Source organism: Physella acuta, unplaced genomic scaffold, assembly GCF_028476545.2.
Source record: "Physella acuta isolate Inbredline_101_S28 unplaced genomic scaffold, ASM2847654v3 ptg000972l, whole genome shotgun sequence".
Lineage (NCBI taxonomy): Eukaryota > Metazoa > Mollusca > Gastropoda > Physidae > Physella > Physella acuta.
The window spans coordinates 119,022-132,147 of NW_026732489.1; the positions used below are offsets into that span (position 1 = coordinate 119,022).

Sequence of the window (13,126 nt, forward strand, 5' to 3'; positions counted from 1 at the left end):
ACCAGACTGTTAATAAAATGACGGTTGTGTACAATATCATTATGTAGGCCATGTGTTTGTGCGCATACAATGGATATGCATACGGATAGGTCTTTAGACTACACACACACATAATATATAAATATATATATATAGGCTATTGATTTTATTTGGCCTATATATATATATGTGTGTGTGTATATATATATATATATATATATATATATATATATATATATATATATATGCCTATATTGTAGGCTATACGTATGCAATAATTTTACCTTTATTTATTGATGAATGGAATCCAATCGAATTCTCCTGAACGTCGGCCGAATGTTTACCCTCCAAAGACAAGCCACATGTCACAAACTGGGCTACAGATCCACGCGGGATCAAGGTTCACCAAACAACCTATCGGCACCTGTTTTATGGACCAGGAACTACTTCACTGACCTTCCTAATGACAACACTGTCATCAGCTATTGCCACATTCTTTCCAGTGTCTTGCTGGATTTTATACCCATCCTAAGATTCTTTTCATACAAAAAAAAAAAAAGAATATTCCAGAACTTAACGTTTGAAATCTTCACGCAGCTTTATTAAGTGCGCTTTATTCATTGCGACACCTTTTATTGCTTTTAATAGGGAGTGGGGGTTAGCGTAATAGGGGTCGTCCACAAATGACGTCACACTCGTAGGGGGGAGGGGGTCCGTAATTTTGTGACAATTTGTGATGGGGGGGGGGGGGGGGGTTGGGGTTCAGATGATGTGATGTCACTTTTTTGCATTATATAAATGCAATGTTAGAAAACGAGTTTTAGCCGTTATTTCGCGTTTTAGAAAACGGTTTAAATAAATTGTAGGAATTGATCAAAATACTCTGTTAACAGAGTTCTGACAAATATCGATGTTTTAAGAAACATTCAAAAGCAATTTTGAGGGGGGGGGGGGTGTAGGCTGAGGTGTGACGTTTTAGGGGGGGGGGGTCTGGCTTTTTGTGACGTGTGACAATGGGGAGGTAAAAATCGCCAAAGAAAGCGTGACGTCATTTTTGGTTGAGCCCATAAAACTTTCACAACCAATTGTTTTTAATTAGAGTTTATTTATATTTGATTAAATCTTTTACTCTTGAAGTTTTTGTTAAATATAGGCTGGATAAAGACAATACATTTCCAATGAATACTTGATTTTTACTTTTGATTATTTTTATCTCACTATGGGCGACTTGATCACAAAATAGTTAGATCTGTGTGTTTTAAAGTGCTAGACTCGCGATATAGATCTAGGCTAGTTATTGGTCAAAGTCACAGACGAAATAATCAAATTATAGCCTGATAAGCGCTGTGATGGGTTCATCAACGTGTTATCTGATTGGCTCTGATCGGGGTTATCTGGGCCTACATCTTAAAACGTTTTAGCAAACAAATATTACGTGCTCAGATTGTCGGAAGCGGACACTTACACACAAAGACTAGACCTAAACCGCATCAACACAAGTAGGCCCTATAGCCCTATAGTACACAACATCAACACAAAATTTGAAAATGGGCCTACATACATCATCAACGCAATTGAATATAGATAGGCCTACACAACATCAATTCATGCTTTCACGACATCATCACAGGCAATCACAACATACATATTACTACATAGCCTAACATAACACAACAGACAAGCACACCATTCATATGTGTAACTGTAATTCATAAGTAACACGACTAACTAACAGTAACAGCAGATCAGAGACCTGAGGAGCGGTCTACTCTAGAGATTTAAATTTTTTAGCGCAATTTCCATTCTGGAGAATTGCGTTTATTAACGCGTCATTTCTGGATGGATGGATGGATGAATGTATGGATGAATGTGTGTCCGGGCTTTAAGTCGTATCTCCTCCTCAACGAAGCAATATCGATGACTAGTTCCAAAAGCAATTATGTTAAGCAAGTTACAAGAATGAGCATAGGCCATAAAAATTCCGGGTTTCTTTCATGTATTTCCCGGAAAAGCCAAAAAACCTCGAAAAAAAGCAGTTTTTGGCCCATATCTCGTCAACCAGACCACTTAGCGACTTGAAACATGTACCAATCGATTCCTGCCATAATTTAGAGCAATATTGCCGAAGAAAGTTTTCAAAAATATCCTCTCGTTTGGTCACAAATTTTAAAATTACAAAAACACCTACAAACCGATTGTTCTTCTAGCTTGAACGCATCCCAGCATTATACGTCAGAGCTATTTTTAGATAACATAAGGAAATTGCGCATAAATGTCACTAGACTTTTTTAATTAACTTGTTTTATTAAAAACCAAAGAAACATAATAATACTAGATCTAGTACTAGATTTAGCTTTAATTAGAAATGGAATGTAAATAAGTTATTTTTTTTTAATTCGCTAGGGCCTATAGGCCTACACTGTTCACATTGTGTGCTGCACAGCACTAGGTCTAACACGATCACTCGACAACACACTAGGCCTAGGCTACACACTCGTTTACTGTTTGGCTAAAACAGTTGTCTAGCCTAACGTATCCTCACAAGTTGAAGAGTTGGTAAGCTAAAAAAAAATATTAAACTTAAACATCTGATAATGAAAATCGACGCGTCTGCTGTGCCAATATTTCTTGGTTAAATGACGTAGATTCTATAAAAATATTACAAACATTAAATACAGAAATAATTAAGGTAAATTTATGTTAGATCTATTTTGATACGGTTCTGGGACAGAGGGCTGCCCTCAATGTCGACAATGTTCTTAACAGAGTTCAGTAGAGTAAAAACTAAAAAATAATACTAGATTCTAATAGACGTACCTGTTATCGATAGGCATATTTTAGCACTAACTAAAAAAAACCCGTCGTAACTAGAATCTAGTACTAGCTAGGAGTCTAGACTCCAGCTAGACTAATAGGCCTATAGATTTAGTATATTACTATTATGTAATGTACTTTTAACTTTATTGTAGTATAAATGTAGGACTGTCAAAACTACAAAAGTGACCAAAGTTTAGGGTAAAGGAGGGCGTTAAGAGCTGTGTGGTATTAAGCCCCAATCAACACCCCACCCCCACAAAACCCCCAATAACTCTGCTAATCTTCTTCTGAGGTAACAACAACTGCTGTTCTTTGATAACAGAGAAGCAGAGGATTCATTTTATGTAATTTATGACCCACTTGGTCCAATAGGGAGAGGATGAGACAGGATTTAATCCCACTGCTCTTTCCCTAAAATTTCTCATCTCCATAAAACCATTTTGTGAACTTTTTTTCCAAATAGACATAACTTGGGAAACTTCACTTTGTAATAAACCAAATGAGTTTTTCAAGCCCATTCTTTGTTCCTGTATTAGAGCATTGGTTGTTGTACATTTTAACACTATTTTTATAGCTATGGCTAGAATAGTTTTATTTTGGTGAATTTTTTTTGCACAGTGATTATTGGTGCCAAAACAAAATGGTCGACATTTGTCCCATTTTACCATGCTATAAAGTTTTTATCATTATCAGAGTAAAACTTGACTGATCATTACCATAATGGTTTTATTTGTTAGATAATAACTAAATCTACATGAGTACATTAATTTTGTCCACTAGCTTGCCTGTTCAGAAAAGTTATAACAGATACTGTTATGTGGCTCTTGAAACCCTATGTGCAAGTTTCTCATTTATTAGACCACTGAATATGACACTGGTATAGGAATAGTTAACACAAAATGTATAAATTGTTAAACAGACTTGTGTCTAAATGATAGAAATACAATTCTAACCTGATAAAAAGTAAAAATTCAGCCATCTTATGTTAGCCAGGTAATTTTTTAAATGGTACACATACTTATTACCCCTAAGGGGCAATACAGCCGACTCAGCCCCTACCTGTTTCTAACCAACCATAAAACTTCTAAACTCTTTGTAGGTAACAGGAATAAATGTTCTTAGGTCTCAGCCAATCTGGGGTGGTATGTTATGTAATTTATGACCCTCATGGTCCAGCAGGGAAGTAAACAGACCACTGCTTCCCCCCCCCCCCCCCCGTGTACAATTTCTTACCCCCATGATACCCAGCCCCCACCAGTTTCTGGCCCACCATAAAACTTCATCTCTTTGTAGGTAACATGGATTACAGTTACAGATCTCAGACAATCTGGGGTGGCATGATGTTATGTAATATATGACCTTCATGGTCTAGCAGGGTGGAGACCAAAGAGGAATCAGTACCACTGCTCTCCCCTCACAATTTCTCACCTCCATGATAGCCAGACCCCATCTGTATCTAACCCACCATAAAACTTCATCTTTTTGTAGGTAACATGGACTAAGTTCTTAGATCTCAGCCAATCAGAGATAGCATCTCCTTATGTAATTTATGGCCCTCAGGGTCCAGCAAGGAGAAAAAAGGGGAAACCAGTACCACTGCTCTCCCCTCACAATTTCTCACCCCCATGATACCCAGCCCCCACCTGTATCTAACCCACCATAAAACTTCATCTCTTTGTAGGTAGCATGGACTTAGTTCTTAGATCTCAGCCAACCAGAGATAGCATCTCCTTATGTAATTTATGGCCCTCAGGGTCCAGCAAGGAGAACAAAGGGGAAACCAGTACAACTGCTCTCCCCTCAACATTTCTCACCTCCATGTCATGTTATGTAATGTATAGCACACATGGCTTATCAGGGGAAAGCATTAAGGCAGATTAGTTAGTACCACCCCTTTTTACATACAAGAATGTTAAATCTGGACAGCTACACACTAGTATACTAGCTACACACTAGGCATACTAATGTGCCTACTGTAAACTACTAGACTGTAGGCCCTATGTAGTATGTACACCTGCAATTGTATCAATTGTAGACTGGGCCCATTGGGGCCTAGTGATAGCTAGTATCAGTTAAAGTGTGTGTACACAGCATTAACTATTTTGGGGTTAGAAATTAATTATTTTTAATGCGGAGTTAGTCTAAACTAGGAGATAATACTTATTGCCCCATTGCCCGGCTCCTTTCGCCCCAAATGCTGATTTTGGGGGTATGACAATAAATGTTCAATTAAACCCATTTAAAGTATATTTAATAGACTTTGTTATTATTTTTATATTATGTAAGATATGTTAGAATAATTTTGCCATATTTTCAATACTAAAAAATTCTTAGATTAGTAGAAATCTTTAAAAATGTACAGGTGCTAAAAAGTGTGGCTCTTAACGCCCTCCTTTACCCTAACAGTTTAACTAAGAGGCCTAAGCCTAACTAAACTAGTATGGTCATTAGTTACTATAGTTAGGCCCCTCCTAGTCATCATTAATAAGCCATTTTATTTTCACAATCATTCAAATTAAGCCCTAGCCAATTCTTTTCACTTTACACTGGATCTATCTACTATCTATCTATTAGGCCTATAATCTAAATTCTAAATCTTTCCATAGGCTCTCCCCCTACTGACCTACTAAATCTACTATTATTTAAGTATTATTTATAAGGCCTAGGCCTAACTAGATCTAATTATTTGACCTAGGCCTAATTATTTAAAGTAAAAATGTAGACCTATGTCCATTTACTTAAGATTACCTACTATAAATATTATATAGTATATAGGCATTTATTTAACTATATTCTTACTAATCTTGTTTAATAAAATGATGTGCTAATGTAGGTCTCACGGCCTGTGATTTGAAAAGCAATGAACCGTTCTGTGAAAACTCAAGGCATCAAAACAACCAAACTGCAAAGTCTTGCCAAGGAGGAGACATTTTGTAAGTACGCTCACAGAAGATGCATGCAGAATTGTGTGGATGGCTACGACTATTGTATTCGCCACATCCTGGAGGACAAGGCTGCACCATTTAAGCAGTGTACCTACATGACCAAATCAGGGAAGAGGTGTGGTACTGCTGCCCCCAAACATGAAAGAAAAGACGGGTAAGTTGGTTCATTCAGCTCTGTAGAGTAGAAAACAATTTTTCATTTATGTAGTCATGATAATTAATAATAGAAAACTCTTCTTGACTATCAATTAGGCTTTATAGGCCAGGATTTTATTTTATATTCCGAAAATTAACTCAAAATTTTCAAAATTAGCTACAAGTATAACTGGGGGAAGGGTGTGGTAGACAATAGAGCTTACGTCTGCTAAACTGAAAGTCTGTTAGGGAAGTGAAGGCGGCTGGGCATAGTGCTGACCACACTATCCCTAGAATGCCAAGTAAAAATCTAGAATTGTATTTAACTTGCTGTAAATTATTGTTTTAACTATAGTGATTTTTATTGTTGTATGACCTGTTAAAATATTAAAACATTATTTTATAGTTATTGCACAGAGCATGCTAAAAAGGCTTTTATTACACGACAACGGCTGTCTCGAAAGCGCAGACCAAAAGAAAGTACAGAGACATTACTGGACGAGCTGACTACAGTGAATTCAGGGACCACGGATGTGCACACTAATGAGAACAGAAGAAGCAAGGCACACAGTGACAGCATAGCCAGTAAAGCACTGGGTCAGTCCTGGGTTTTAAGACAGGCTGGAATTGTCTAAATGTTGAGATAAATTTAAAAATCTTTATTACAATAAGAGTACCATTATTGTGTAGCTATCATTTTAAAGAATTCTGTAGATTTGAATAAAACTGTAATACAACCCACATCTAACAGAGTATGCCAGCTCTAGTGACTCTGAAGCGGAGGCTCTGTTGGTTGAAAAAACCTGGCGAGATCCCGGAGACAGTGACGCTGAGAGTATTGACAGCGACCAGGAAGACATGCTCAAGTCAGTTGTTTGAGATTTTGGGGGTTCATTTCATAAGTCAGTTGTTTGAGATACTCAGTCATTTCATAAGTCAGTTGTTTGAGATACTCAGGTTTTGGGGGTTCATTTCATAAGTCAGTTGTTTGAGATACTCAGGCTATGGGGGTTCATTTCATAAGTCAGTTGTTTGAGATACTCAGGCTTTGGGGGTTCATTTCATAAGTCAGTTGTTTGAGATACTCAGGCTTTGGGGGTTCATTTCATAAGTCAGTTGTTTGAGATACTCAGGCTATGGGGGTTCATTTCATAAGTCAGTTGTTTGAGATACTCAGGCTTTGGGGGTTCATTTCATAAGTCAGTTGTTTGAGATACTCAGGCTATGGGGGTTCATTTCATAAGTCAGTTGTTTGAGATACTCAGGCTTTGGGGGTTTATTTCATAAGTCAGTTGTTTGAGATACTCAGGCTATGGGGGTTCATTTCATAAGTCAGTTGTTTGAGATACTCAGGCTATGGGGGTTCATTTCATAAGTCAGTTGTTTGAGATACTCAGGCTTTGGGGGTTTATTTCATAAGTCAGTTGTTTGAGTAATTTTTTTGGGTTCATTTCATAAGTCAGTTGTTTGAGTAATTTTTTTGGGTTCATTTCATAAGTCAGTTGTTTGAGATATTTAGACTGGTCATTGTGGGGGTATATTTTAAAAGGTGGGGGAACATTTCATGAACTGTTTAAATTGATATGAACTAAGATGTAACCTGATTCCTCAGATATGAGCTAAGATGTAAACTGATTCCTCAGATATGCAGGTATCTACACCACAGAGGAAGTGGCTCAAATACTGAGAGACAAACTGATACGCCTACAGACATTGTATATTGATCAGTTTAAACGACTGAAACATGTTCTGCTCAGTAAAAGGAGACAATATTTGCAAGCCTATAAAGTTGAGAAGGAAACATTAGGTACAAGATTTTTTAAATTTAAAAATTTGTTTGTGAAAAGATTAGATAGGTCTATAAAATTTAGAAAAATGTGTTTTCTTTCACCACCTGCTTTTTTTTTGTAAAAACTGAGTTATTTCTCCTATGGTATTCTCTTAGTTGTATACCTAGAGTATGTGTATCATTTAAACATCAGAATATGTTACATTTGCTTCCATTTTTATTTTGGATAACTTTCCAATAGGAAAGAGAAAAAATGTCATCAGCTTGTAGAAATGCATTAACCTTCATAAATCTTGGCAGTTCAATAACTGGAACATTGAGCATGCCAATATTTCAGACCACCCTGTTCTATTTGGATTTTTCAGAAGAAATTTCAAAAGGTTTTTCTATAGCTGATGCATTAGTTAAGTGTGAGGGGATGCTGATCACAGTAGTCGATCATCACATCAAGACAAAGGCTAACTCCTTTAATACATTTTGAAATGAGAAGAGAGGTTTAAAGGTCATGCTTTGTAAACAAGATAACATGAAGCCTAAAAAAAAATTCATAAAAAACGTTTTAATAACAAGCTTTTGTGTAATAATGCACTAAAAAGTAGAAAATAAATTATACACTATTATTTAAATTACTATAAAGAAAAGCGTGGGTCTCTTCTCAAATATTAGTAAAGGTATCCAATCGGTACTAAAGTGACCCACGCTTTTCTTTATAGTAATTTAAATAATAGTGTATAATTTATTTTCTACTTTTTAGTGCATTATTACATAAAAGCTTGTTATTAAAACGTTTTTTATGAATTTTTTCTCAGTACTTTACATGTTTTATTTACAATAGAGTTACATGACTAAAAACCATTGCGCGCCTACTGAACGTGATGGCGCAGCTATTGAACGTACCGTGATGGCGCAGCTATTGAACGTGATGACGCGTGTGGTGTGGTTGGCTAGACATGCCTAATAATTCGGTCCAAATTTTAATTAATAAAAAATAAATTAGGCATCCAATTAAGTCAAATTTAGTTTCAGATTGCATTGTCTTCATGTCTTGACCCACGTGCCAACTGTGAATCGTATCGGTCAAGTAGAACTGTCCGAATTTTCACTCCTGCGTTTCTATCTAGACTGACGACAGACAGAATGACGAGGAAGTGAGTTAAATAAAAGCTTGTAAAAAAATAGCAAACTTTAGCAGACAGTGATGTATGTGACACCCACCTAGTTTCACAGTTGTCACTGACACCACATAGTGTGACAGTTGTCACTGACACCACCTATTTTCACAGTTGTCACTGACACCACCTAACTACCATGTCTACCTACCATGTCTACAGGGAGCATCAAGTTGTATAAGAACGATCTCTTTATATTTCCTGTCTACAGGGAGCATCAAGTTGTATAAGAATGATCTCTTTATATTTCCTGTCTACAGGGAGCATCAAGTTGTATAAGAATGATCCCTTTACATTTCCTGTCTACAGGGAGCATTAAGTTGTATAAGAATGATCCCTTTATATTTCCTGTCTACAGGGAGCATCAAGTTGTATAAGAATGATCCCTTCCAGAAAGACAAGTATGACAAGTTGTGTGCTTTGAAACGCTATCACAAAAAATTTGGAAAAGTAAGTGCCTTTAGGTGTTTACATGCAAATGCTTTATGTATTAGGGTGTAAGTAGTACAAGATTCAATGCTGCATGTTTAAAATAAATAAAGTATCTGGATTCAGTACTAACAGAACTTTGGCTTTAAATTGCATTTAAATAATTAATCTGACGGATGCATTTTAAAAGTGTTTCCCCGTGACTTTTAAAATCTCATCGCTGTTACAAATTTACAGTGATCTGATGTTATCGTCATCTCACTGTTACAGTAATCTGATCATCATCTCTCCAGATATCATCTCACTGTTACAGTGATTTGATATTATCTCACCATTACAGTGATCTGATATCATTTCACTGTTCCAGTGATCTGATATGATCATCTCACTGTCCCAGTGATTTGATGTGATCATCTCACTATAAAAGTGATCTTATGTGATCATCATCTCACTGTTACAGTGATCTGATATGATTATCTCACTGTTCCAGTGATTTGATGCTACCATCCCACTTACATTGATCTGATGCTGTCAACTTGGTTAAAAAGTTTTCATCTAACCCACAGGAAGCCTTGTTACAAAAGCAGTCCACTGAGCGACGCATGCAGTCTACTGATGAGGCAAACTACACACCGCCACATTTTGTCAAATGTGTTTTTGTGGACGAAGGTTGGAGGTGTGGCAGTAGAGTTGTCCCTCTTAGTAAATTCTGTCAGAAGCGTATCCTTTGCAATACGGATTTTTTAGTTTATTTTAGCCCTTGTTATTTGACATAAGGCCAGTAAATTTAATTATTTTAAAGAAGTACAAAGCAGCTTGAAAGTTGTGAATTATGTTTGAAATTTATTCTATTGAGTAAAAGACTTAGGATATGATATTTTATTTATTCTTTAAAATACAATTAATTTTTTTTTTAATTGGAACTATATTACTTGCCTTAATGAGATTTAATAAGAGAAAATGTTTTGAGTGAGTGAGGTTTTTTATTCTCATGATTGAGCCAAAGATGATATTGATTTGTCACTTGTCCTGAACTATATCAAGATATACTTCACGACTCAGCCCAGGTGTTGTATCGTCCCTGTCCATTTGCTGACAGCCAGTGTGGGCGCCCGGTTCCCACCATCTTTAACACAGAATACTGCTCACTGCACCAGCCTGTCCCTCCCCTACAGGTAACCTTTGTTGATCAAGATGTCAGATTCAACATAAAAATAAATGTATCAAAATGAAGTTAAATATTTGTTTGATAACATTTTAGATAGTAGAATGATTGTCACCTGCTCTTGATGTGAGAAAAAAAATGTGAGGCATCAAATGACTACCTTTTGAAAAAATTAAGGCCTGTTAAGTGAGTTTAATTATTGAAATGTACATTTTATTAATAAGATAATGACTTGTGACATTTGTACTCAGGAGGTGGACCACCTTTCTGTTGAGGACAGCTCCTTGCAGACAGAAGATAAAAAAGATATTGACACCAGTAAATTGATGTCTGAAGAATGCAAGGAATCATTTCTTCACACTAGTGACAGTTCAAATAAATTAAGTACAGCCAATATAAAAACTGAGGTGGATCCAGACATTAAGACAGAAGTTCCTGAAGCGTCATCAAAGGTACCTGCAACAGACACAGGTGAGGAGGATCACAGGCCACGTGGAATTCTTTTCACTCTAGGTGAGGAGGTAGAAGAGGAAGATGATCAAGCTAGGTAGTGGGGTCTGTCTGGGTAGTGGGGTCTAGTCTAGGTAGTGGGGTCTAGTCTAGGTAGTGGGGTCTGTCTGGGGTCTAGGTAGTGGGGTCTGTCTGGGTAGTGGGGTCTAGTCTGGGTAGTGGGGTCTAGTCTGGGTAGTGGGGTCTAGTCTAGGTAGTGGGGTCTGTCTGGGTAGTGGGGTCTAGTCTGGGTAGTGGGGTCTAGTCTGGGTAGTGGGGTCTAGTCTAGGTAGTGGGGTCTGTCTGGGTAGTGGGGTCTAGTCTAGTTAGTGGGGTCTGTCTGGGTAGTGGGGTCTGTCTAGGTAGTGGGGTCTAGTCTGGGTAGTGGGGTCTGTCTGGGGTCTAGTCTAGGTAATGGGGTCTAGTCTAGGTAGTGGGGTCTAGTCTGGGTAGTGGGGTCTAGTCTAGGTAGTGGGGTCTAGTCTAGGTAGTGAGGTCAAGTCTAGGTAGTGAGGGTCAAGCAACTAGTGATGTAGGAGGAACTTCAAAAAAATAAAAAGTGCCTTGACATTTGTGATTGGCCTCTGTTTTCTTTGTAAAATGTCATTTTAATATGTCAGTCTTGAGCATAAATTAAAAGTATAAACCTTGTTATAGCACCAAGCTTTTAAATGCACTGAAAATAAAATTAAATTGTCTTTCATTAAAGCTTTGGTCGCTCATGAGATGTTTAACATATTTTAGTGGCAAAAGCTTTTATGAAAGAACAATTTAGTTTTATTTTCAGTGAATTTATAAGCTTGTTGCCATAAAAAGGGTTTTTTTACACTTGTTTTATTTTCCACTTTTTTAGTCTTCTTCTTCTTCTTCTTAATTTTTGAATATGGTGGAGGATTCAGACAACAAGTCCAACTTTGTGGACAAACCGGACTGTGGTTTCCAGTTTGTCAGGTGTCCCATATAATTTTTCCCAGAGTGGGGTGGGCTGGGGCCAGTGTCTGCCTCTTGCCTGGCTATACAGAGTACATTCTTGGAGTACGTGCTCTGTGTTTTCCGGGGCCTTGCCACAAGGGCACATTTCGCTACACCCAACCTTCAGTTTTTTGTGCATGTGTTGATTTAGTCTGTTGTGGCCTGTTCTGAGTCGAAAGATTATGTATTGTTGTTTTCGTGTTAAATTGTAATAGCCGTCGTCTTTAATGTAGTGAGGGTGTGTGACAGACCACATTTGCGTTTGTTTGTTTTTAATTATTCTTTTTATTTCTTTTGGGTGTAGCGAAATTTCCGGTTGTGGTTTCTTTCCCCCAATTTTTGCCAGCTGGTCTGCGATCTCGTTACCCTGGATCTGGCAGTGGCCCGGGATCCACTGCAGCACAATTCTGCTGCAGGTATTTTTTAGCCTCTCTAGTGCTGTCATAAGTGTTTGAATATAGGACTCCGGATTTTGTAGGGATTGCAGGACTGATTTGGCATCTGTAAGAAATACAATCTGACTATTCGGTGATTCAGGGTGTTCTGACAGGAGGTTTGCTGCATGCTCTATAGCATCTTTTTCTGCCCTAAAATTGTCGGATAGGCTGCCTGTGGCTATTGCCTTTTCCAGGCTTTCTCCGCTTGGCCATTCAATAAGGATGCCAGCCCCGCCGTTTTTTGTGGCATCTTCAGCTGAGCCATCTGTGAAAACTCTAATCCAGGTGTTGCTGGGGTACTGATCCTTAATGTGTTTATTTGTTATTTTCTTAAGTTCTTCTAGATCATAGTCAGATTTTTTTCCTATGGTGTCTATTGAGTCAATAATGGTTAAGTGACAGTGGGAGATCCAAGGCGGGGAGAGGTTTTGAGTTTTTATTGCTTCAGGAATGATATTTTCGATTTCATATTTCTTTTTCAGATTCTTTGCTTCTTTGATGAAACTTGTTCTTTGTAGTCTGGTTGATGGACTGGGTTTCTGGAGTTATTGTTTTAGGTTATGGTTTTCCAGTGCCTCTAGTTTTGTGTATTGAGTGAGGATTTTTGATTCTCTTCTTTCTTCTATTGAGCTAAGAGCGGCTATTTCCTCCATAGCTTTTATGGGTGTTGTTTTCATGGCTCCTGTCATTATTTTATGGACTTTATTCTACTAAAAATATTTTCTTTAAAACATCAGCTCACCATATCTGAAAGATGATTACCTGCCCCGTAAATGCAGTCTTCCTTGACCACAATTAAC

The 13,126-nt window shown here is 37.5% G+C and overlaps 2 protein-coding genes across 4 annotated transcripts in view; both read left to right on the forward strand.

Moving 5' to 3' along the window:
* LOC131954092 (prefoldin subunit 5-like) overlaps positions 1-13,126 on the forward strand; it is a 50,294-nt gene that overhangs the window by 28,515 nt on the left and 8,653 nt on the right. The window lies entirely within an intron of this gene.
* LOC131954086 (KAT8 regulatory NSL complex subunit 2-like) lies at positions 2,415-11,009 on the forward strand. 3 transcript variants are annotated; one of them, XM_059317601.1, is made up of 9 exons: positions 2,415-2,535; positions 5,630-5,895; positions 6,283-6,473; positions 6,628-6,742; positions 7,520-7,683; positions 9,193-9,284; positions 9,812-9,983; positions 10,308-10,438; positions 10,680-11,009. In XM_059317601.1, exons 2-9 carry the CDS (start codon positions 5,657-5,659, stop codon positions 10,977-10,979), a joined length of 1,404 nt encoding a protein of 467 aa, XP_059173584.1. In that variant the 5' UTR covers positions 2,415-2,535; positions 5,630-5,656; the 3' UTR covers positions 10,980-11,009. The 3 variants fall into 3 exon arrangements, with proteins under 3 accessions (XP_059173584.1, XP_059173586.1, XP_059173585.1); XM_059317603.1 differs by having other exon boundaries at positions 9,830-9,983; positions 10,680-11,008; XM_059317602.1 differs by lacking the exon at positions 2,415-2,535 and adding an exon at positions 2,554-2,668.